Source organism: Pocillopora damicornis, chromosome 8, assembly GCF_964200805.1.
Source record: "Pocillopora damicornis chromosome 8, jaPocDami1.2, whole genome shotgun sequence".
Classification (NCBI taxonomy): Eukaryota; Metazoa; Cnidaria; class Anthozoa; order Scleractinia; family Pocilloporidae; genus Pocillopora; species Pocillopora damicornis.
In genome coordinates this window covers 18,062,236-18,087,888 of record NC_142677.1, presented here as the reverse complement: position 1 = coordinate 18,087,888, position 25,653 = coordinate 18,062,236, and the positions used below count along the sequence as shown (strand labels likewise).

The following is a 25,653-nucleotide window of genomic DNA, read 5'->3' as shown; positions in this document are numbered from 1 at the left end:
CATGCAATGGAGCAGTTTCAGCTGCATACCTTGCTGGCTGATCACACTCTTTTAATTTGTCGAATCAGAACTTAAGCCTGTTACCTAATCAAAACAAAAAAACAAAAACAAAAAGAAAACAGAAGTAAAATCTGTAGCAATATCTATTACAGGGTGGCCCTTAGACCGTGCCCTATTATGGTCACTTAGATCACGGATCAAGGATTATGGTAACACGATTATAACACCCGCTTAGACACAAAATATTCGCAGTTTGTCTCTTGCGCCGGAAACTAGTTTCAAAAATAGCTTGAGATAGTTGGTTGTTAGGAATTACTTATTTATCTTTTTATCGTATCAGCCTTGTTCTTGAGATTTTATTAAGCAACATTAGTCTCTTTTTTGGTCTTTTTTTTATCTGATTACCTTAATTTAGGATGAGATCAGGTGTCACGTGAAAATTACACAGAGGGTCCCGCGTGGTGCTCCCGCGCCAGGGGGCGTTCTGTCCCATAAACTCTTTCGAACAACAAACATGGCTGCATTTGCGGAACTATGAAAGCTTTCATCATTCATCATTTTTGCAGCTTTACTCGTGATTTCTTTATTGACACTTAATTTGTTGCGTACGAAGAACGTGAAATACTCACCGATTATCAAAGGATGGATTCCTTGGCTCGGATGTGCGATCGAGTTTGGAAAAGCACCGCTGACTTTCATCAAAGAATCCAGCGAAAAGCATGGCGAGGTCTTCACATTTTATGCAATTGGTCAGCGAATGACATTTTTGACTGATGTCCGAGATTTCCATTTATTTTTTAACTCTCCTCAAGCAGACTTCCAGCGAGCCGTCGAAGATGCAGTGAAGAACACGGCGGGAATCAACAGGGTGGATTTCTTTGCTAATCATCGTAAAATTCATGATTTAGTCAAAGGAAGGCTGTCCTCTTCTAACTTGAGCAAATTAACTCCAAAAGTTGGTCGGAAACTAGAAGAATATGCCACAAGTGGTAAGTTTGTGTGGATCTTTTATTTGAAGCTATAATTATTCTTTTTTTTACAGAGGACGAACCTACCGCTGCGAGGTGAAATTTTCTGTGATATTGATTACAGACCTTCGGCTTAGCTGGATAATTATGGGGCAGATTAGTGCCAATGACAACGATCTGATCTCTCAATTCTATGGAGCCATCAAAATGACTTGGTTGAAAGATTTATCGTAAACGAATTGACGTGCTACAAATCAGGGCTTGAGGTCATAGGTTATGTACATTTAAAAAAAACCCAGGTTCACACACTTTGTGGAATCCATAATCTGAGTAGCTATTAGCGTGGAAAATTTTCCATACTCAACGCTTGAAAGGTTTAGATGAGATTTCCAGCATGAAGCCTTGGAAATAAGCCAAATAACCATAACCATATGAATTACAGTTTCCATGGCAAAAAGGCATTCAGTGCACTATAAATGTGGCTATTAGTCACTGGTAGAAGTAAAACGTATGAAAAGCTGTACTGGTATGTCTAGAAGGGCGGGAAGTGTTCAAGTTTTTAACACCACTCAAAGAAACCTTTAGAACAGTTGCAGTTTGAATTCCCAACTTATTGACATACTCCTTTGGAGACTTGTTGACCTTAATGGGTAGTGCTCTTGACTTTGGATCAAAAGGTTAAATCAGGTGCCAATTTAAACCAAAGTCACTTATCATGTTCATCAGATGGTTCCTTTCCCTGTAGGAGTATAAATATGTGCTAATAAATTGTCAGGGAAACCAATGAATTAAAAAATGCTGGCCATAGACTCCAGATTGACCAACCTTCCACTCTGGAGAGAAACAGTGTCAAAAGGCTCCTTTCTACAACATAGAAACATGGCATAAGTTGCTACAGTGCATGTGAGTAAGGAGACTAGAACTGGCTTCACTTTTAAACCTTGTCAAGTCTGTCATTCCAGCACTATCCCACTGAACACACAATTTTCCTCTTTTTTGCACTTTTCACTAAAGAACTGGAAATTATGAGGGGTGGCACAATTTATGCAGGTAGAGAAGAGGCATAACTAGTTTATACTCAATTTTTCTTGCATGACTCATGCTTTATGCTCTCATCAGGTTATTTCAGCACAATAAAAGTCAAACCACTGACAGATTGTTAAGAATTAAAATGGGGTGATAACAATAACAATTTTCAAATTATGAGGTGCTGAAATGGCACTGAAAAGTGTTTGACTTACAGGTGATTTGAAAGGGTACCATAGAATTATCTGGGACACCTGACACAGGAGTGGGAAGTGAACTACTCTGAACTTAGCATACTCTATAGAAGTTTCCTTGTTATTGGATGATGCATGCAGCCCTGGGAATTATTGTACTGAAAAGGCATTTAAAAAATAAAAGCTATCCGAAAGCCACAAGGCCAGAAATACTATACAGCCTTGTGAGATCAGCTGAAAGTAGAAGGTAAGAAAGAGGAAGACTGTTGGTCATATGATGAAATGCTTATTAGCTGAGTAAGTTTGGGCCAGATGGAAAAATATTTGACTTTCAGTCATTAAGTGAGGACCTTAAGTCAAATACTTTCCCACCCAGCTCTCCTGTTCAGTAAATAATTGCAAAATTCAGTCATGTTGCACATGCAAGGCTAACTATGGCTGCATGACAAGTCAGTGAGGGGGGGGGGGGGTAAATGCTATGTTTGTGAAACACTTTTATTTTTATTTATTTATGTTTTCCTCTACTCGTGTTCATTCATTTAATTCTCCAAGCAAAAATTACTGGCTCTGAAGTTGATTTGATGACTTTGGCTCGTGACATTGTGTTCAGTGCAGTTGTACCTGTCCTGTTTGGTGAGGGAATTCTTCCTCAAACTCATCATGAATTTAAACACTTTCAGAAACAATTTGATCAGTTTGATAGTAATTTTGAGCATGGTGCCAAGCTACCAGATTTTTTGTTAAAAGAATGGGCAAAATCAAAATACTTTCTGTTGGATGTGTTTGGCAAGGCACTGCAAAAGAAGACTTATGCAAATGTAGAGGACACATTACTTCAAGCCATGGTTGAATCACTGGAAGGTGATTGTGCACCAAATTATGCAACTCTACTGCTCTGGGCATCCCTTGCAAATGCAGTGCCAATCACATTTTGGACTTTGGCTTTTGTACTGAGTGATCAAGGCATTAAAAAGGATCTCCAACAGGAGGTTGATCTTGTACTAGGGCCATACATTGACAGTGGTAAGTACACTAGACTCTTGTTGTCCCTGCCTGAAGTGTTACAATACCTATCTGAATTCTTGACCCTTTCACTCCTGTATCTTATAAGTAATTGGAGGGCTCAGAGCAAGAACGATCCCTTGATTTTTCGGCCATTTTTGAAAGTGTCCACATGCCAAAATTCAACTACTTCTGAACACTTTCAAAAATGGCCAAAAAATCAAGGGATCGTTCTTGCTCTGAGCCCTCCAATTCTCCTTACTGTCTGCCATACAGTCCTTATTCTGTTAGTCCAGAGAATTTGGTATTGGATCAACTAACAATTGCCCAAATGATATTTCTCTTTAATCTTATCACTTGCCTTCTTGATATTGTACTGATTTTTGTAAGGAGAAACTCTGTCTTGGTCACTCCTGGGAGTGAAAAGGTTAATGAGGTAATACTGGCCTTGCTCACTAAAGAGTCTGTGGTTAAGTGGCAGAGCCTTGGAGGGCAGAGTCTCAAGGTCTAAGAACTCACCCATTTATAAGTTTATTTAGCCACCTGAGACAGCATATCATAGTCGCATCCTGCACAGTATATCCACAAGTTCACCATAGGGTCACTTGAATTTATGTTTGTATCCAGACTCTTGTAATCAAAAAGCTGTAGCAGCTAGATGAATTCTTTCACTAACTGTTTTAACCCTTTCATTCCCAAGATCTTAGTAGTTACTCTCCTCACTGTCATCCATTCAATTCTTATGATGTTAGTTCAGAGAATTTGGCATTAGATCAACTAATAATCCCCCAATTGATCTTTTTCTTTATTCTCATTACTTGTCAGCTTGATATTGTATTGATTTGTAAGAAGAAATTCTCTCTTGGTCACTCATGGGAGTTAAAGGATTAACCCAGCTGTGTGCCCATTGCATCCTAAGTTGCATTTGTATACTTGAGAACAACACTTGCTGTTGAATATTCTTTATTAAGACGAAGGACGATAATTCCTTGAATACAAAGAGGGTAGCTGTAAAATTATCACTAATCTCTGTTTGAAACTCAACAGAGCTCTGTGATGCAACTCGTTCATGTCTTGCAGGGTCGTTGGCGAAACTTTCTTTGGAAGAAGTTAAGAAATTGCGCAAGGTGGAGCACTGTATTTTGGAAGCCATTCGCCTGCGTCCAGCAGGAATGATTGCTCGCAAACTTACCGGACCCATGCAAGTCCGTGAATTTACAATTCCAGCAGGTGATATGCTTATGATTTCAACTTATTGGGCGCATCAAAACGAAGCCATCTATCCTGATGCAAGATCCTACGTTCCAGAACGCTGGAATCAGACTGTAGGCTCAGATAAATCTGCCCCCTCTGACAAATTCTTTGCGTTTGGCGGCGGTCGCTTTCAGTGTCCAGGTCGTCGGTTTGCCATGATGGAAATACAAATGTTTATATCTCTTCTTCTTTGTAGTTTTGACCTAGAGTTAGTGAAGGAAGAGGTTCCTTTGCCGTCTCCGCGACATGTCGTGGGCGTTCCGCACCCTTTATCGCCATGTTACGTGAAGATGCACAAGAGAGTTAGAACTGTTTGATAACTATTCATGGACAGTTTGTTGTTTATAGGAAAGAAACAAAACATTTCTTTTCGCGAAAGTTCGTGGTTTTGTATGCTCCAATTGACCCAGACTTTATAAGCGAAAAACTTAAATTTTTTAACGTATTTATATCAAATCACCTTGTTTCACACCCTGAGCAGTGTCACCTTGTTTCATCACCCTGAGCAGTGTCAAAAGTGTTTGTTTCATGCATATTTTTTGTCGTTGTTTTATTTTTCATCGGGCTGGGACGGGGAAGGGTAGGGGAACCTTCTCTTGGTGTCTGTGGGCATTACATTTTTCCCTCCAGTGAAATAGCTTGTTTCGCTTTAAGCCTAATTAACAACGACTTCAGGACAATAAACAAAGTGTGACTAGTAAGTCTCCCATTTTGAAGGTTGTAAACAGGCGCGTTACTTGTCATAGGACTTACATAAAATGACATTTTGATGAAAACTATTCTTATACATCTTTTACCGAAAACGCTAAAGTATGTGCCTTGTCTAGAGCTTCGAGTTTCTAGTAAACTAGATCTTACCTCTCCCACGTTCCCCAAATGAAAACGCTCACATAAAAACTCATGGAAAAATGATACTGCGATAAAAATGTTTTGCGGTTGTTCAAATCCTTTTATTTTGAAACGATAATTGTTAAAGCTGTAAAGCTTGTGGGGTCGTTTATTTAAAGATCTAGTGTGTCAATGGACTCACGAAAGGTTGCGATTTGTCTAAAACCTAAGATGTACAGCCATTTCGAGAAAGGTAAAGGTTATCAACTTTCATGTAAATTACAGTATTTCGAGGGATTAACTTAACAGGTATTATGTGTAAATAAAATCTTCTGATCTTAAAGTACATGTGGATGTAATGCTTTGAAAGTAATGACTAAATATTATGACTAAATATCATGGGGAAGGTTTAAAATAAATCTTGCTGCTCTTCAATGGGGCCATTTCAGAGACTGAAGTATTTCACTATTACAGCACTATCCCCATAAGACGAGACCATAGGACAGTGAGGGCAGAATCACTTTAAGATAGAAGTCGAGGCGAACGCAAGGCGGAAGTAATTTTGATTTCTTGCGAAAGTCTAAGTTATCAGCAAATGTTTTTCTTGAGCTCCAAATGCTCAAGTAAGTACCTTGTAGAGAGCTTCAAGTTTGCAACTTGCCTCTCTCTCACCTCCCCTAAATGAGAACGCTTCAGTGAAAACTCATAGCGAAATGATACTGCGATAAAATTTTTTTGCGGTTGTTTATACCATTCTGTTTCTATTCATTTGGACAAGATAGCGTTTCAGTGCATCATGGAAACCTACTTCCTCAAACAAAGGAATGCATACAATATTTTAAACGGCATTCCTTAAGCAGGGTGATATCCCCAATCTCATTTTGGATCCCTTCGTGTTCTTATTAAAAGTACTCCTATTGGGAACTTGCAAGAGCCCTAGAAAACCTCTTGGGGCTTATTATATCGTTCACTACAAGTAACTGCTCTTTTAGGAAATGCATCAAATGCAGTAACATAAGAATTGATTGTATTGGAAGTGGCCAAATATTAAAGTTTTCAAAAGTCAGCGGACAATACTCAGTTGAACCCTCTAAAGGAACGTTCTTGTTTGGTTAAAATTTAACTTCATCAGATATTTTATTTGTTTATTTACTTGTTCATTTATTAGACTTAATTTACAACCTTACTTGTACACTTGGATTTTTCGGTTACCCCATACTTAAAAATTAAACTTTGGCTGCACATAAATCGTTTTACCTGTTAATGTATGTATTTATCATTACTTTTTGTGTGTTTATCTCTTTTTACTGGTCGTTTGCCTTCTTTACCCTTTACACCCTAACATCGGTAAAGGTATTCTCCATACTGTTCCCCATACATTCTCTGAGGCGCTGGCAAGGAGAATTTGTGGAACAATTTACAGCTTCTTTGCTGCTGATAATTTTCTCTATTCTCACTACCTTACTTCATGATTCAGGGGTGATATTGTAAGGAGAAATTAGATGCTAGTCACTCTTACCAGTTAAAGGGTTAGTTGTTGTCGCTGTCACTAAGGATCTCGTCAGGATTCAGTGCGAGATCCAGACGAGATTATCCGCCAGATCCCGAGAGAGCTCCCGGGGGACACCCTTTGAGATACCGGGCGGAATTTCCTCAGAGATCGTTCTTAGAAAGTCATGTTTGCTTATCGTAACGTGACTTTCTAGACCTTATGTTGAACAAACACCCAATATCCCGTCGGTATTCGCTTAATAAAGGTCTCTCAAAGTCACGAAACTTCTTTTTGAGCGAAAATGGGTTTGGAAAGTAAATTTGATACAGGTAAAACTATGTATGGGAGTCTGTCTGGGACAAATCTTTCAGAAGGGCCCAGACTGACCTCTCTATCCTTCCTGGGAGTAGACTGGGGAAGAGTTCACTTGCGCGGGAGATTATTTGCATAAGAATGGCGACTAGGTGGAAGCAAAACGTAAACAAAATTTGCTCACTCTAGCATTTTCCTCCTCGCTACCTCGCTGAAATTATTTTCATGGCTGCCATGGAACAAAATGAAGTCATGTTAAGTGAAGGGAATGGCCTTCAGAGTACCAAACTTCTCACGGATAAAATCAACGCGGTGTGTTACATCGAGACTGTTCTCAAAGACCCGATTTCCCGCAAAGAGCGACTAAAGTAGGATTTCGTTTTATTGTTATAATTATCGTTTCCTTAGTGGTATTTTTCAGTACTCTCTTTTATTCCCAAGACTTTTAAGTTGTGCATATTAACTTTATCTCGATTGGACGTAAAGACAGCAGAGTGGCAATAATTCTTAATAAAGAGACCACAACTTTTAGTTTGCAAGACATGTTTCGACATTCTTATGTCATCTTCAGTTGTAAATGCGATTTTAACGGTTGTACATTTGAATTTATATGAAATTACATTACAAATTACGTCATATTGTTTACGTACGATTTGAATATTAAATACGAAAAGACGTGACAAAGCACGCGCTAGATGGGGAAAGAAGGAGAAAAGAAAAATAATGATAATAATAAGAAAAATTATTATGATAACAGAATCAAAAGGAAAGAGACAGCTCTAGATGCTTCAATTGCTGATTAAGGATGGGTTTGTCCCACTTAATATGCAATGCCTCTTTGATCTTAATTTCGTATTTCGAAGCGGCAGAATCTAAAATGGTGAAACATTCTGTACCACAAGAGTCGAGACAGGCCTTTGATGATTGTAGGTGCTTGTAAATGTGTGAAGTTTTTTCAGACAAGAGGTGCTCACGAACCCGTGTACAGATGTGGCGAGTGGTCTCACCAATATAACTGGCATTACAGCCAGCACACGAAAATTTATAAACGACACGCGAACGTAGACCTGGTGGTACTGAATCTTTCACACTGAACAAGTTTCTGAGCTTAAACGTATTGAAGACTAACTTAATATCTAAATCAGGTCTACAATAACGTTTCAGTAGTTGCCTTAACTTGGTTTGAGCGATGTCAGAAAACCGCCCAACATAAGGAAGTTTAAAATAATGCGAAGAAGGTTTTCCGGAGTTTAATGTGGCGTTATGCGTGGGAGAAGGATTATAGCTCTTGGCCAGATGCCTGGAGATAATCCTGTCTATGACGCTGGAAGGGAAACAATTTTTCCGTAGCAAGAAAATAAGTTTTTGTACATCCTTGTGGAAACCAACCCAGGAATTATTGATCTTATATACTCTGTCAACCAAAGTTCTTATTAAACCTAATTTGTACATCATAGGAGTGAAGCTAAAATAATTCGTCAGAAGACCAGTAAACGTCTTCTTGCGGTAGACGCTAGTAATTATGGATGGATTACTGTTGTCAATCAATATGTCTAAGAACGATAATTTCTCATTAATTTCCTTTTCCATTGTGAAGCGAATACTAGGGTGTCTGGTGTTTAAATAATCAAAGAACAATACCGCGTCCTTCTCATTATTGAACAAACAGAAGGTGTCATCGACATAGCGTCTGTAGAAAACAACTTCAGATAATGAATAGTTGTCTAACCAGGTTTTTTCATGATGTCCCATAAAGAGATTTGCAAGTACTGGAGCAAGTGGGGACCCCATGGCAACTCCATCTATCTGATCGTAAAACACTCCCTCAAACAGAAAACCGGTTTCAGTTGTCGCAAAGGCAAAAAGCCTTCTTAGGTCAGCGGCGTTTATCTTAAGACCAGGGTTACCTTGATAAATATACCTAATCGCAATATCTATGCACTCATCGAGAGGTATACTAGTGAATAAGCTCTCGACATCGAAAGATACCATGAATTTCCCTGAGGTAGATAATTGGTTGATTTCATGTACAAAAGAGAACGTGTCGCGGACGTTGTATTCGTGTGGGACATGTGGCTCGAGAAGATTACAAAGGAATTTAGATAAATTGTAATTGTAGGTACCTATTGAAGATACTATTGGTCGAAAGGGAGGTGTTTCATTAGGTCGTCTAGCCTTGTGCATCTTAGGTAGCCCATAAAACCTGGCTGGTTGAGAACCAACTGGGTAGATTCTCTCATAGGTATTTTTGTCTAAGTGACCCTTACTTTTAAGTGTTCTCAAAAAACGTTGTAATTTACCTTCCCTTTGTAATGTTGGATCTTTATCATTAACCTTAAACTTGGAAGTGTCACTGATAATAGATAAAATACCCTGTTCGTAGGCTTTCCTGTCCATGACAACCAGGCCATTTCCTTTGTCAGGTTTCAGTATTACAATGTCCTTGTTCCTCCTTAGATTCTTTAATACCCTGTATTTCTTCAAGTCCGAAAAAACAAGTCTGAAAAAACTTCACACATTTACAAGCACCTACAATCATCAAAGGCCTGTCTCGACTCTTGTGGTACAGAATGTTTCACCATTTTAGATTCTGCCGCTTCGAAATACGAAATTAAGATCAAAGAGGCATTGCATATTAAGTGGGACAAACCCATCCTTAATCAGCAATTGAAGCATCTAGAGCTGTCTCTTTCCTTTTGATTCTGTTATCATAATAATTTTTCTTATTATTATCATTATTTTTCTTTTCTCCTTCTTTCCCCATCTAGCACGTGCTTTGTCACGTCTTTTCGTATTTAATATTCGAATCGTACGTAAACAATATGACGTAATTTGTAATGTAATTTCATATAAATTCAAATGTACAACCGTTAAAATCGCATTTACAACTGAAGATGACATAAGAATGTCGAAACATGTCTTGCAAACTAAAAGTTGTGGTCTCTTTATTAAGAATTTATCTCGATTCTTCTCAAATTTTAGGCGAGGTACCGGTTTCCTATCCAAGCTTAATATGCCAAGTGAAAGAGGTTGTGTTGAAATTTATGGAGTGTTTACTAATAACCACGTGCTTGGCTCAATAAACGAAGCTGAAAAAGCTCATGCCACGTTCGGGTATGAAGGATCAGAAGAAGGACAGCAGGTTAAATTAAAACCAGAAAAAATGTTTCGTACCAACAAGGTTAGTGCAGTATGTGCATGTGATACAATGCACCGTCCAATTCTACAATGAAGCTTCCTAAGCAATTTTAAAATTTGGAGGCTAGACGTGCCCGTCTCCTCTCTATTCTAGTTATTTTGAGACAAACGTGACTTTTTTGTTAATACAGGACTGAAGAAATAAATAAAATTTGAAACTCCATTTTTTATCGGGTTCCCCCTCCTCCCCCACACCGATTTTGGTTGTTGCGCCATTTGGAAATTGCATTCGAGGATTTTCAAAATTTCGTCGGATTAGAGAAAATATTCCTGTAGGCAATGTCCTAAAGGTTGCTTTCCATATGGGAGTTTGGGAGTTTAAAATATAAACAAAGGTTCTCTATTAGGACTATGAAATGCAAATTTATAGTAACAGGAGATTTATCTAATGAGTTTGACTAAGGAGAATGTACACTGATGATGTAATGCAATAAATTTGGATTTTGGCTTTCCAGTTGATTTCACAGTTTCATCTCCAACTTAGACCAATCAATTACAGAAGGTTTCCATCTTGTGCTAGGCTTGGTTACCATGGCTAATTGGAGAGAACCTTGAATAAACATTAATTTTGTTTGTTGATCATTTGTTCTCAACCTTCCTCGCTTGTGGGTTTCTTGGACACTTCCATTTTGACATATTTCAATTGTGCCACAATTTGAAATTGATAGTTTTATGGATGATACAATCATTTCTGTGAAAAGATATCTGAAAAATGTTTCCTTTGGGACCCAGTTTTTGATGGCCAACTAGTGCTAACCCAAGGTTAAATTTTAATCTGGGTTTCCTTAATTCCTTTGTTCAAAAGCCTGTTTGGGATAATTTTCTCTATTCTCATTAGAGCATCCAATCACAACATTGTCGACAAAAAAAATTCTTTGAAAGCTTTTAGATCTGACATAAAATTTCTCCCTAATCCTGGGTTATCTTGGCTCAGCTTTGAACAACCCAACCCAGGAGTTAATCCTATGCTCTCTGGATTAATTTCTTGTTTGCTCCATCACTTTGCAATGAGGCATAGCCATTTCTCTGAAATTTTTATAGCTCTTGACATGCTCTGTTATCGCCTTGTAAAGTTACCATAGTCAGCATTTTAGGTATTTCACATTGTGCTCATGATTAATTTTGTTGTTGTCAGGAGCTTGACTATACATTTGTTGGTGTGAACAAGGCAGATATTGATGGTTTGAACCTAACCATTCAACCCATACTTATGGAACCAGAGCCAGAATTGAAAAAGGGGGAGAATGTCATGATAATTCAGCACCCAAAAGGACGACCCAAGCATTTCTCTCAAGAAAAAATTTCAAATGTGGAGAAACCCTTTGTTTTCTATAAAGCTGATACAGAGACCGGTTCCTCTGGTTCACCAGTACTGGCCTCTGAGGGACTGGCACTGATTGCTGTTCATCACAAAGGATGTGGAGAACTGAGTTACAATAAAGGAACATTGACCAGTGAAATTCTGATACATCTGCAGGAAGGAACTTGTATGTTTCTTATTTATTGTACCTTTTTATTCACCAAGACTAATATCACAGTGAAATGCTGGCTATCATTAGTTGGAAAAAACAATCTGGGATGATAGTGTATTTCACTGTTTCTTCACCATCCCAGACTGTGCCAGTATATCAGGAAAATTGCAAACACATGTGCCCCCAATTCTACTGATTGAATGTTAAACTTTGTGTGACTCTACCCAAGCAATTTAGAATTTGTTTGAAGTGGCTTTCTGTTTTGTGAAACAAAACTAAACGAAACCAAGCAAGATATAACAAAACTAAAGGAATAATGCAAATGTATTTTTTAATAAGGTGAGGATAACTTTCATAAGGATTTTGGAGTAATCATCTATTGATGAGAAGGATTTTTATTCATTTTGCAAAGTAGTAATTTCAGAAGAGTTATTGTTTTGCAAAATCACCTATTTTCACCCTGTGGTGACAACTTGACCTCTTTCATTTCACAAAAATACATTTAAACATTACAAATTAATATATCACCAAAGATTATGGCCTCCTCTTATTTCTTAAACCATATTAAAGTACTTTTTGCTAAATAATAATTTTAGGAGAGATACTATTTTGCCAAATGGACTATTAGTCAATTTTGCATAGTACTTCTTCTTAAATTACTACGTTGCAAATTGAATGAAAATCCTTCTTGTTAATTCATGATTACTCCAAAATCCTTGTGAAAGTTATCTTTACCTTATTACAAAATATATGTGCATTATTCCTTTAGTTTTGTTATATGTCACCTGGTTTTGTTTTGTTTTGTTTCATTTTGCAAAATAGTATAAGCCGTTTGAAGTAAAAACTAGCATCACCAAAATTCTTGACAGCCAAAACTGAAACTTTCATACACCCTAAATGAATACTGACAAGAATCTGGAACATGTTGGGGAAAAAAGAAGTGGTTGTGATTTTTCTGATTCATCTCTGACCATCCTAAATAAGTAGGGATGTATCTGATTTTTAGTATCCATCAGCTATCAATGTCTGGTATGGGAAAAAAAGTAAAATTTCTGACTGTCTAAACTTTTTTTGATATACCAAAACAAGCCCTTATTTAGCATAAAACAAATTATCATTAGAGTCTATTTTGATTCAGAATGCCATGGGACCCTGGTATTCAGACTATACTTAATATTTGTCCTGCTGGGAAGGTTTAAGAAATCTTTGATAGGGTGTTATTTGTTTGGATATTTATTGTTACCAAGAATTTTAGACTAAAACTTCAGTTGATGGAGCTAATTAATCTGATAAAGAATCATTTTTAAGAATGATATTTATGCATGTCCCTTTTCAAGCTATATCCTTGCTCAGGCATATCTTCTGTGATTGATTGAACCCATGGAAAAGAAGCTCTCCTGAGCATCACCCTCTTTCATGTTATTTTTACCTTTGTTGTGAAATGTTTTACTACTGGCTGGACAATAATGAGCTTTTTTCCTTTTAATACAGATACAAAAATCAGTGACAGTTTCTCAGACAGTCAGGACAAGGAGATCTTTGAAGGTCAGACAACTTTTTTTAATAAAACCTCAAGTTCATCCATCATTTCTCCTTTTAGTGATATATTTATGGTTATTTTTCAATTTTCCTGAGAATTAAATGTCATTTCATGACATTTTGCCCACTGTTAATTTTCTTTATGCTCAATGCTGATCAGCCTGATACTGTATTGATATTGTAAAGAGAAGCTTTGTTTTGATTGCTTTTGAGATTGTAAGGTTTAACTGGTTCATGAACATCTTGCCTGTTTTATTGGAAAATAGTTGGTCCCTCACCCAAAAAGATAAAGATGGACCAAGAAGATCACAGCAATCATAAACAGCCATCAGAAGAAGTCTTGGAAAACTTATCTCAAGAAATTGTCTCTTTCTGGAAGCCTTTGGGACGAAAGCTGAAAATCCCAAATGCCAAACTAGAGGAGATCCAGGGTGACAATATTCAGTACCCTGGAATAAAGGAAAAAGCTTTTCAAATGCTTTTAGCCTGGATTGACCAAGGAAAGACTGCAACATTTGCTCATCTTTCAGTGGCACTCCAGAGTCTTGGAAAAAACAGACTGGCAGACAAATACTGTGGCTCATCATGAGTGCATTTCATGACAGTTATAAAGAGATGTTAAAGTAGTAGCTGAAATGTCTAGAACAATATATTTTTTAGCCAGTGTCAACTTTTTTTTTATTCTTTTTTACCAAAAATATGTTGAAGTACTTAGACTGTTAATTTCAAAATTATCTTGTACAAGATCAATTTTTTTTACAAGCATTGCTGTTACATCTACATAGGTCTTATTGCTTTCATGTTCTTTAATATGGTCTTTTTGTATTGTTTGACTGTAGTTTTCAAATGTGTATATATGACTGTGAATACTGTATGATAGAGATCTTATAGAGAGCTTTTAACAAGATATTTATTGAACCATCTATATTAAAAATTATCTGGTTATGGTGAAAGGCTACAGGGCTGAACAAACAGTTTATAGGATCTTGCTACACATAAACCTTCTATATGGGGATACTTTTGGTTTTATCAACTGAGTTGATAAATTTGCTCTGACAAAGGGCTAATGCTCAAAACGTTAACTTTGAAATTCTTGGCCAATTTTCTTTGCTGATAAAACCAAAATTATCTTGTTATACTCCCCACTGATGCAGCACCACAGTTTCTTAGAAACTTACACCCACAACCCTGTATATGTTTGGGCTCACCATTACAAGCAAAGTTAGGTAAAAAATTACAGGACAAGAATATTGTTTGTCATGGCCTACATAGATATATGCCATGAGATTTAACATGAAGATTTGTAAAGCTGTATAACAAATATATACTGTCTATCATCAATTTCTTATCGCTTCAAATTGCAAGTTAGTCCAGACACCCCTTCCACCACTGTTCACTTTCACCTCAACCCTTTACCTCCCAGATCACATTTGTAATTCTCCTCACTGTCAACCAATTCTTATAACGTTAGTTCAGAGAATTCAGTATTGGATCAACTTATTACCTCCAAATTGATATTTTTCTTTATTCTTGTCACTCATCTGGTTGATATTGTATTGATATTGTAAAGAGAAATTCTGTCTTGGTCACTCATGGGAGGTAAAGGGTTAAATCGAGCATATTCGGTTGAATAAACAACTGTGAATTTGTTTCGTTAACTCGCCATAATAAAGGCTAACCCCCCCAACACCCATTCTCTTCTCGCATTTCGTCAAAGGCCTCGCAGTTCTTCAGGACACATACAAATTACTTAAACAAGAAAAAATATTCTTAGGTGGTAGTCCGCTGGTCACTCTACAGCTCTTCAGTCGTCTCAAACTTTCCAAGAAGCGTAGTGAAACTGAAAGTGTCATGAAAATACTGCAACGTGTGCTGGTCTTAAGGTGAGTGCAGCTTTTTAGAAAGATTTTTGATAAGATAAAGATATATCAGTGAAATTTTTGTCGCGTAAGTCCAAATTTTGCTCTCAAATACTCTTTAGTGTACTGCCTGTTGTGTTAGGCTTATGTTTGTGATGCTCGTCTTTAATTTTTACAGCCTATCTTTCATTTATTTCAAAACTTACGAGCACGCAATACCTCATCAGGTTAAACCTTTTTATAGTGTAATCTTTGTATTGCTATTACCTATGAAGAAACTTTGAAAATACGGTTTAAACGTCATTAGGTAGTATCACTCTTAAAATTGACGAGGAAAGATCAAATTACAACATACTTCGTTGTAGATCAAGTGTGATTTCAAGATGACTAGATATGGTCAAAATATTTCTTTAGTAATATATGTATATATGCAATTCAAACGTGTTTATAATTTCTGAACGAACTCAGACGAGAATAGATGAAATTACAATATACATGTATGTACATGTTGGCTACAGATCAAGTGATTTCAAGACGACTTGATATTGCTCATTTTATTTCCTCATTCTTTTTGTTTTTAAAAACCTACATGTTAGAAAAGAAAGAGGCCAGTATCCACTAATTAATATAACCTGAAAGATTGCACAAAAATAATATGCCAATTTCTTCATGTAGAGCATGCAATACCTAACAGATAAGTCCAGCCGATCTTGCATGTTACCATATGACCTTTCAGGACAAAGGGTCTCTTTTATTTTGCCTGACCACTCACGATGCCATCCAGATTCACAATCTTACAGGAAATTTTTTCTTTAATCAGGGTTGCAAATTATGAAGTTCGTTTCAGTTTTGTTGTTCAGGGTGAAATTGATGCTAATATTTTCATTTTTCATCTTCTCTGTACTCTCCTATTTGTTCAGATTCATTCCAGGATTCAAAAACTGGAATCAAAATAAACTATCCAAACATTGTGTTTTACATTGGAGGACTAGAAGTTATTGCACATCCTCAAGTAATGTGGTAAATTGTATTTTCACTTAATAAACTGTTTTGCACATTTTAATTCAGAGAAGATAGATAGGATTGGTTTAATTGTCTCAACTGTAATTTCCCCCTGAAGCAATACACTATAAGGTGTGTGAATCTAAAATATCAAGCTGTTATTGTTTTTTTTTTGTACAAACTTATGCTCATCCATTCTAGAAAATAAGCCTGCCTTGTTTTTAAGTTTTGAAGAACCATTTGATTTATACCAAAATAAATTTGATGATTGGCTCTCAAATTCTGAGTGACAGTTGTTTTGGGCTTTGCCCTCAGCCGTTGTCATGCAACATGACTTCAGTTCATTTATAATTGAATTGTTAAATAAGCTACAGTGTCTTCTTTCACAATGGAATATAGACATTTAGCTCTCTATAATATGATTTTCCAATTTTTGCTTGCGGGTCTCTTTTTATTGTTAGGTTCACAATGTAGAGTCCAAGTGGCTCAGGCTGTTATTTAAGATGGCTGACAGCTCTCCACCACATGTTGAGGATTTTCCATCCCAGATGAGGATGACACAAATACGTGAAATGCTGAGTAAAGCAGCAAGAATGAGGAGAACAGACTCAGGGGGTGATCTTATGCCAAATGTAAACAATTGTCTAGTACTCAGCTAGCATATGAAGCCTTGTGAAAGCATGCTGCCTGTTCAAGCTGGCTTATAAAGGCCAGAGCCAGGACTATTGTTACTCTCCCCTGAAAAGGATGTTAGTTCATCCTGGCATATCCCCACCCCCAGTCCTCCTGTCACCTTTTCAGGTTGGGGAGGGGGAGGGAACAATTTCAGAATTATTCTTCCTATCATGATGTTGCAATGATTAAGATCTCAACTCTCATTTTTAGCTTTACCAGAAATTTTCCTTAGGCATAGATGGACATGCTACATGTGATGTGCTATTGGCAGAAGGGTTTAAGGTTTTTTTTTTTTCAATTGAAATGTAGGCTGTTGCCAAAGAAATCAAACACTTCTACAGTGGATTGTCAACAAAGGTGAGTTAGTGATGTAACTGATGATTTAAATTTACTCATAAGCTGAGAAATTCTTTTGCTTGAAAACACAGAAGGAAGCATGTTATTTTATCAGCTTTACAAATTGTAAACTCCAAGGTGAACTAGCTTGGCTGTGTAGGAATTATACCCTTTAATTAGCAGAGATTTGTTTTCATTAGTTAAATGATGAGAACCTTTTTCTTTTGAAAGGCTGAGAAACTGGCATTTTTTTTGGTTCTGGAACGAGATCTTGGTGTAGACCACAAGGATGTTCTACAAGTCGCTAACAGCTTGGCAAACTCTCAGGTGGACTACAATATATTTTAATGCAATTTAAACCCAGGTTTTCAATAGTAACGGTGTGAGGTATTTGTGCAACTGCCATGAGTGGTCAGAATTTAAGTAGATTATATTTCTTTATATTTCCTTGAGATATGAAAGGGCAACATCTGAAGCAGTTTAAAGAAATGAAGAACATTTTTTTCCAATAGCAATGTTGAGCCATTTTTATCCCTCTTGTATTAAATAGTTGGACAAACCACCCTGCTATTGACAGATATATTGCTATAAATGAACCTTGGCTATATCTCTACTTTTGAACAGGATTAATTGGTCTGAAGCCAGTCCCTCTCTTTAGTAACCTACAAACTAATTGTCCATACAGTACCAGTTTATGGTCAATTAGAAAGGATTGTAATTAAAAACTAGTTATAACTTGGAGCTGTTGTTTGATTTGTCAAAAAATAATTATTGGACTGGACATTAAAAGAAAGGGCCAGGAGTAAGGAGATCCTTGAAGTGAAAGGGCTAGATAACTGGTTAGTCTGAAGAACCTTTGCCTCCAGGCAAATTTTAAATTGCCATTTTTCATGTTTTATTCATAGGAAAATGGACTTCCAGCCATTTTAAAAGCAGAGGAAAAGTTGCGGCAAGCTCTCGAACCAGCTCATACCCAATTACTGTCCCAGATCAGTAAGCTACCAGGAGGTGTGAAGGACATTGTTGACATGAGAGGTGACTTGTTGGTGAGTGAGAGCTGTCTTCAGAATGAGAAATGGCCAGTTTCCATTAAAAATATCATGTTGATTTTGTTAGTGCCCTTTATTTGCACAGTAGTGTGTTAAAATACTCTGACTGTGGCATTTTACTTGTGCAAAGAAGTAGACATAAGTATTTAATATACATTTCTTGCAAGGAAGGGCTGAATGAAGAGAAGGATCGACTTGCCAGACAAGAACTCCAGGCTCTTAGTTCATCCATCAAGAATCTCTTGGCTCAGTGGTTTGCTGTTGGATTACTGGATCTCAGACAGGTCACCTGGGAATCACCTGGTAGTATTCTAGAAAAGGTGCTTATTGGCAAGCTGCACGTAATTCATACTTTTCATATAATTACCAAGTCAACAGGAGTATCTCTGTTTCTAAGATCTCACCTCATCATTCTTTCGCAAAAATTTGAATGATTTCATACTAGGTGGAGCTTTAAATCTCCCCGTATAAACCCATGTGAATCCATGAGTAGGTGACACAATATCATGCTTCCCAGGGGTAAAAATAACGGCCGGTGACCAGAGAATGTCCGGCCTGATTGGGGTTGACCGGTCAAAGTTTCGATTCGGCGGTCACGTTGAACAGTCACATTAAATGACTAAAAGTCAAACGAAAAAAAGGAAGCTGAACAACAACAACAACAAACAGCAACAACAAACAGCAACAACAACACAACGCAATAAAAACTAAACGAGAGGCTACGATAGAACAGTTTTTAATTTCCTCACAAGTTTATTTTTATTTCAAATGCTATGCCCTAACGATATGTTGACTCAAAAAGGCGGTGCGAAGTGTCGCGCCATTACTCTGCCGAACTCAGGAATTAGATCCGACTCACCTAGAAGGTAGTGGCAGTGCGTTTGAAACGATTCAGTTCCAGGTAGACTGAATTAAGTTCGGCGTGAATACTCAGCGGGCAGGCCTTTCCATACCGCTCGACACTTAGGCCGCACAATAATGACGCGATTAGAGTCGGTAGAATGATTCAGAAAAAAAAAGTTTCGTTAGCATATTAGGGGCAGGGTTGACAAAAGCCGGTGACAAGTTCATCTCCAAAAAAGGGTGTCAAACATTTCCTTAATTAGTCGAAATGTACGGAAAAAGTAAGACTAGAGTGTGTAATCCATCTTTCAACGAGATATTGTCTGAGGAGAATGAAACAGAAGATAGGAAAAAGTGCACTTCGAACTAGAAGCTCGAAGAAGCGCTACAGAAATGACCGAGTTAAACTTTGTTTTACAGGTCATTTTGACCGGCGACCGTACCGCCGTATTAGACCGTAGACCGTACCGTAATTTTTAGCCCTGCTTCTATGCTGACAATTGAACCAAAAATAATTAGAATAGCTGGTGTGTTTTTCAGGGTGGACGGTGAATTGCGCCGGTAGCTGGCTTTTTTGACAATCCTGTAAATGTAGTAAAGGGGAAATTGTCCCCTAGGGTAGAATTTCAACCTTACCTTGAGTGAGAGGTTTCATTTCTTGGTTGGGGTAAATTGCCTATGTTGTTCTGTCTTAAGCTTGATGTATGATAAGTCGGGATTCATTGTTTTGAGCAGGGTCTTAGTGTCCCTGTAAATTACAAAATGACTGATCCTGAAATTTGTATTGAAAAGAAACTGTAATATTCCTGGTTGTTCGGGATGTATGGTGATGAGGTAACAATGTTATGCTTTCTGTAACTCAGGTATTGCGTTATGAGGCAGTGCATTCAATGTCTGGCTGGGAAGACCTGAAGCGGCGACTTGCTCCTGACAGGAGATGTTATATTTACACACATCGCTCCATGCCTGGTGAACCTGTGGTAGTGTTACACACTGCACTGGAATATGAAATTGCTGATAATATACAGGTGGGTTGTCATTCAGAAAAAGTCTGGAAAAAGCTTTTCATTCTTAAGGGTACTTCTTAAAAACCCAAAATTATTTTGATAATGGCCAAGGTGTTACCATCAACTGATTTCTGTTCCTTAGTCAGTGTTTTACTGCAGTCTCTCTTTCAATCCAGGTTATCTTGAGTGAACCGGAGGTGGATCGAGACGCGTGTGAATATGAATTAGAGAAAAGAACCGCAGCAGTGTTTTATTCTATCACTTCGACACAAAAAGGTGTGTTTTTAGGCAATGAAGGATAGGTTTCCCAGAAACATTGATACTTTTATTTTCTGCATGGGCTAAGGAGTACTGTGGTCTATGTGTAATCAAATCCTTCCACCTCCCACCTTCAAAGAAGAAATGGATGCATGTGCGTAGGCTAGGGTTTTTTTTTTCAATAAATAAATAACTGAATTTAAATGGCTACAAGTCCAAAAAAGGCTGGAAACACAGCCTTGCACTGTCATTTAGATTAAAGGTAGGAAGGTTATTGTAAGTCTGCAATCGAGCCAGGTGGCTTACAGTGTAGCTGCACAAGCCTTACCTGGTTTACGTAGCATGAAGTAACTAGAAGTATTACTGTTCCCCGTGGATAGGATGCCACTCAGTCCCAGTCTACTCCCCAGCTTTTCGTTGGGTTTTCTTGTTCGTTGGTACCGACTTGTATTCTTGGGTGGAGCGAGGTCGTATGATAGTCAAGCTTCATGCTCAAGAACATAGCCTTATGATCCGGCCAAAGGTCTCTCTCGTCCCGAGTTTCTCTGCCTCTCCATTACAATATGCCACATTGATACTCTTGTCATGACATTCAGATTGGCGATGAATTTTGCCATAATTCTTATATCTAGCGTTGTTGACAAGAGCGCCTGGCTTTGTAAGGAAAAAACTTTGTTTTAAATACAGCAGAGGTGTTGGTTAGGAAGTGTTATCTGTGATGGACAAATATGCATAAGGAGATTCAACTAGTGAACAACTGTAAAACGGTTTGGATGAGTACAGATAATTTCTCTTCCCTTTTTGTAGGACTTAGTGGCGTAGATCTGGGTAATTTTCTGATTAAGCACGTCGTGGAAGAGTTACGGCACGAGTTTCCAAACATCACGCAATACTCGACACTGTCCCCTATCCCTGGCTTCAAACAGTGGCTAAAGCTACAGCTATCGCACGCCCTGGAACAGCAGGGTAAGAAACGTTACTTTGGAAATACCAGCTTAATGGGAGGGGGAGAAATGTCCCAACTAGGAAGAAAAATGAAGGAAGAAATAATTTAAATGAAGACTAGGCATTCAGTAATTTTTGCCTTTTCTCTGAATGGATTTCTCTTCTTTACAGAAGGCAGTGAAGACAAGTAAAAGTTTGAATCTCAGTTGACCATTTGAAAGCTTTTCTTCAGTTGCCCGCGAAAAAGTAGCCTATCCGCAGGGTGTGCTAAGCTAAGCTACCATCTAAGCTACCATCTAAGCTACAGAGAATTCGATGGCGAATGGGTTCATAATTAAAGTAGGTTCAGATGTATTCGTCGAGATTGTTGATTTTTATCGTTTTACTTGCTAGCAAATGACGTTCCCCAAACGCTACTTTTGGAAGATGAACAGGAAATTATCCAAGGCAGCCACTCAAATTCGGAATTGTCTCCGCTCTCCTTGTTTAAGGTTGGTGTATTCCGTTATTTAGATGGCTTCAGCGCCAAACATAATTAAATTTTGATTTCTTCTCATTCTATTAATCGTGTGGCCTGCTTCGATGGTAATTATCAAGCGATTGATTCGCAGAGGAGTGCGCAAGGGCAAAACACATCTGTTTAAGTATGACGCACCAATTTGAAAAGTTTGTCTTTCTTGTTTTGGATAGTGACTGAATGAAAATGGCCCAGAATGCAAGAATCCAAGTGTTACTGTTTTTACTATTGGTATTAAAATGGCTAATAAAATTGTTATTATTTCTATTATTATTATTATTATTATTATTATTATTATTATTATTGTTGTTATCAGTTTCCCACGAGAGATATTGTTTTTAAGCACCAGTTTAAAGAGAAGAAATTTGTTTCGGCAAGCTTCGACGGGATATATTCGACGTAGTTTTCTTAGTTCGCGTCTTAACATTTCAAATTCAGTCTTTCCAATATTTCTATTCTAGAAGGTATAAAAATCGTAATCTGGCAATGACGGAAGAGAGTTTTGCAGCCCATTGTCCTCAGGCATTTTAGAAAGTTAAAGTAGCTTTAAGCTACGGATAATCAACTGTCTCTGAAAAATGCATTGTTTGTCTGTTGTCAGAACCTTTTAGAAACCAGCGATTGGCACCTTAACCCAAGTATAGCTGACTGTCTAAGGAAACCATTAGTACGCCTCTGTACCAAGTACGTACCGTTATTATTTTTAAATTGTGGGATATTTAGGGATTATGGTAATCGGAAGATGGAACAAGGAGGAAGGTTTCTTGACGACATGGACTGATTTATCGTCAACGTTATCAGTCACCAACCGGTGATTACTCAGTTTGGAGATGTGGATCAAATTTTAATTGGGAGTCATTGAAATTGTCCGTGGTTGGATGAATTTTGCCTTAATGCGCTGTGTGATTAGTCCAGAAAAATCGCGCCACCCTTTCAACCAATCAGGGCCCAGTTGTTCGAAAGGCGGTTATCGCTAACCTAGGGTTAAATTTTAATCCAGGTTTCTACATTTCTCTGATCAAAAGCCGTTTTGGAATTATTTTCCCAATTGTTTTTAGAGCATTAAATCATCAAATTGTAGAACAGTGGAATTAAAATTGATATTCTTTTAAAGCTCACAGATCTGAAATCAGATTTCACACTAATCCTGGGTTATCTGAACCCAGCTTTGAACAATTCGGCCCAGATGTTAACCCTTGGATCCCCAAGAGTGACTAGCATCTAATTTCTCCTTACAATATCTCCCCTGAAGCAAACATTAGGGTCATGAGAATAATGGAAATGATCAACAACTACAGAAGCTCTGGATTGTTGAGCTAATTCTCCTTGTCAGCACCATAGGAAGTGTATAGAGAACAGTATGGAGAATATGCATACTGATGTTTGGTTGTAAAGGGTTAAGCTTGGACCAATCGTGATTTGGTCCCTTGCGTCTTCGGGCGCTCCATTCTCGTTCCCAAGCTCCTCCCTCTTCCTCCCTCCAAAAAGTACCCGTGTACATTCGAAGAGCCTTCTAACACAGTTATTAATCAAACTTTTCTCCATTTCTGATCTTTCCAGGTATTTATACAAAGAGAAAAGGCGAGGATTTGTCATGGATCCAGTTGGTAAGTGATTCAAGAGATAGCAAATTCCTTTCTCTTTTCTATCCAAGGTTAATTACACAGAAGGTCCCACTTCAAAGTTTTGGCAAGAGTGGTTCGCTTCGTGTTTTTGCTTTCATTAAATTTAAATGAGGCGCTATTTATTAAAATAAGTTTAACTGAAATGTATTTATCGTCTCTTCGCCGTCAGGTAATTTTCATATCAGGAATGGTGCGTGGATGTGGAGGTTAAACTGGTTGGCGGATGTGAGCGCACGAGGAATGGATAATTCCTTTGGACTGATGATGAACTATAAATATGTCCTAGGAGATGTGGATAAGAACAATCAACAGTATTTACTGAACGGTACTGTTGCTGCATCGCCACAGTTTCTGGAGCCATTGCGGGCGTGACATGGTCATCTTGACCTTTGAGTGACTTAGAAGTCCCCCGACTAGACCATCTTAAAACTTGCAGTGCATATATGGACATAGTAATGGATGGTGCATGTGGGAACGCTTACATGTCACTGGAAACAAGCCTGTATGAAATAAGGAAAAAACTAGGGATTAGCCTGCATTCTGTCAGTTTAGTGTCTTAGAGATACAAATGGAAAGAGTTCAGAAACCTTTATGTTGGAAGTCCTTTCACCACAAGCGCGCATTCATGATTTGGTTTCATATAATAACTAAATCATTTTTAAAAGATTCTCATGTTTTAAATTTTTTTTAAATAGCAAAATGAGTTTTTTTTCAGATGTGTTAAACAACCAGTTAGGGGTGGCCTGTATAACCCTGTTATTTCAAAATACTTGCGAACGAATTCGATGTTTACAGGAAATTTGAGAAAGTTGACCGAAATTCCCTTTTAGTTTTCTTTCTACTCCGTCACTAAACTGATTTACCTCCAGGAATACTTGTATAATTTTTTTTCATCGAAATTAATTCTTTCAATCGATCTCTGTGAGAATTACCTGACGCTTTTTTTAACCAATTTTTGAGAAACCTTCTGTGAAAGATTGAGTGGCATCGCTTCTTACCCACATCACATTATTTCCCGATATGATTAACCAGTGACACTCGATTTCCCTTACAACCTCCCTTTCATTCAAAAGGTAGTTTACAAGTCTCCGACAACAGTACTTAAACATCATTCAGCAGTCGTACACTAATTTCACTTCTGTTGGTACATGAAGTTGCCATGAAGTGTAGAAGGCCAGCTCCTTATCACTGAATGACAAAAATACTTTTTAACTTTATTTCAAATCAGTTGCGCTACCCAAGAAACGGCTTATATTTAAACCCCCCCCCCCCCTTCAAGAAAGCGACCAACTAGACACGGCGCACTTAAATACAATGATCAGCCACCTTAACCCTTTAACTCTCAAGATCCGATGTTAATTCTCCCCGCTAGTAACTAAACAGACAAGTCTAAGTATTATAATTACCTCTACTGGAAAAGGTCTGGATTATTATGGTGAGAACTTACGAGTTTATCACTTCTGGATATTAAAGGGTTTTAAAAATTGCACTAGTACCTTTTAAGAAATGGGCAAAGTTCAAAACAGATTTGTTCGCCTTCATGACGGTTTTGAACGCTACCCTAAATAGGACTGACCCTTCAAACCGTGTTAAGACTAAACAAATTAGGTTTTGGCTGGTCGGCAAACTTTTCGCGCGGAACCGTGTTACTACTTGAGCTCCACGTCAAATAACTTACGCAATTCTTGAATGCGGAAAAACTTAAATTAATGACCTGTGACTCTCAATTTTTTCCGCAACTTATTTTTATGGTCCGGAGTAAAAGTGGGCCTAGCATTTTAATGAAATGTTACTCATACCCCGTCGTTTTTCTTCGATAATAATGTGCCTTTTTCATCCTGATGGTCTTGATATGTCTCTTAAATCTCCATAAAAGTTAGCCTTACTGCGTAATCCAACGAAAAACATTGTGGTCAGCGCTCACGTGGAATATTGCATTAATTATTTCTATTTTTGGCCTCCAAATGTTTATTTCTGATGACCATATTTTATTGAAGGTCAAGCTTGAAACCCTGAATTATTGTTGTTTTTGAGAGACTTTAAAAATCGCTCCAACTGAAGACTAATTTGACCACTAAATTTTATTTATATGTGAATATGTATGTATAGGAAGTCCGTGTTTCGATTTTTCCGTAGTACAGTGCTCGCTTCATAGAAGTAGAGCGCGATATGTATTGAGATTGGCTTGATGAAAGGATGTGCCATGAAAACAAATCTGTACTCTAAAGACAGTAACATTGACCACTTAATAT

At 37.7% G+C, this 25,653-nt stretch overlaps 4 protein-coding genes across 5 annotated transcripts; 3 read left to right on the top strand and 1 right to left on the bottom strand.

The window, feature by feature from the left end:
* Positions 1-486: 486 nt before the first annotated feature.
* LOC113671873 (24-hydroxycholesterol 7-alpha-hydroxylase) lies at positions 487-5,724 on the top strand. Its single transcript, XM_089213752.1, has 4 exons — positions 487-727; positions 816-989; positions 2,741-3,211; positions 4,271-5,724. Exons 1-4 carry the CDS (start codon positions 643-645, stop codon positions 4,759-4,761), a joined length of 1,221 nt encoding a protein of 406 aa, XP_089069878.1. The 5' UTR covers positions 487-642; the 3' UTR covers positions 4,762-5,724.
* Positions 5,725-7,180: 1,456 nt separating this feature from the next.
* Positions 7,181-14,238, top strand: LOC113671827 (uncharacterized). The gene is made up of 5 exons (XM_027188085.2): positions 7,181-7,444; positions 10,059-10,257; positions 11,410-11,761; positions 13,238-13,291; positions 13,552-14,238. Exons 1-5 carry the CDS (start codon positions 7,302-7,304, stop codon positions 13,872-13,874), a joined length of 1,071 nt encoding a protein of 356 aa, XP_027043886.2. The 5' UTR covers positions 7,181-7,301; the 3' UTR covers positions 13,875-14,238.
* Positions 7,797-9,538, bottom strand: LOC149041689 (uncharacterized). Its single transcript, XM_089213863.1, has one exon. It carries the CDS (start codon positions 9,471-9,473, stop codon positions 7,836-7,838), a length of 1,638 nt encoding a protein of 545 aa, XP_089069989.1. The 5' UTR covers positions 9,474-9,538; the 3' UTR covers positions 7,797-7,835.
* A 757-nt stretch (positions 14,239-14,995) lies between the features above and the next one.
* LOC113671828 (malonyl-CoA decarboxylase, mitochondrial) lies at positions 14,996-24,067 on the top strand. 2 transcript variants are annotated; one of them, XM_027188086.2, is made up of 14 exons: positions 14,996-15,168; positions 16,065-16,164; positions 16,608-16,778; positions 17,131-17,178; positions 17,389-17,484; positions 18,063-18,203; positions 18,374-18,526; positions 19,913-20,077; positions 20,233-20,332; positions 21,122-21,280; positions 21,653-21,750; positions 22,378-22,460; positions 23,337-23,383; positions 23,571-24,067. In XM_027188086.2, the coding sequence occupies exons 1-14, from the start codon at positions 15,137-15,139 to the stop codon at positions 23,771-23,773; spliced, it is 1,596 nt and encodes a 531-aa protein (XP_027043887.2). In that variant the 5' UTR covers positions 14,996-15,136; the 3' UTR covers positions 23,774-24,067. The 2 variants fall into 2 exon arrangements, with proteins under 2 accessions (XP_027043887.2, XP_089069988.1); XM_089213862.1 differs by having other exon boundaries at positions 15,060-15,168; positions 16,065-16,156.
* The last annotated feature ends 1,586 nt before the right edge of the window (positions 24,068-25,653 follow it).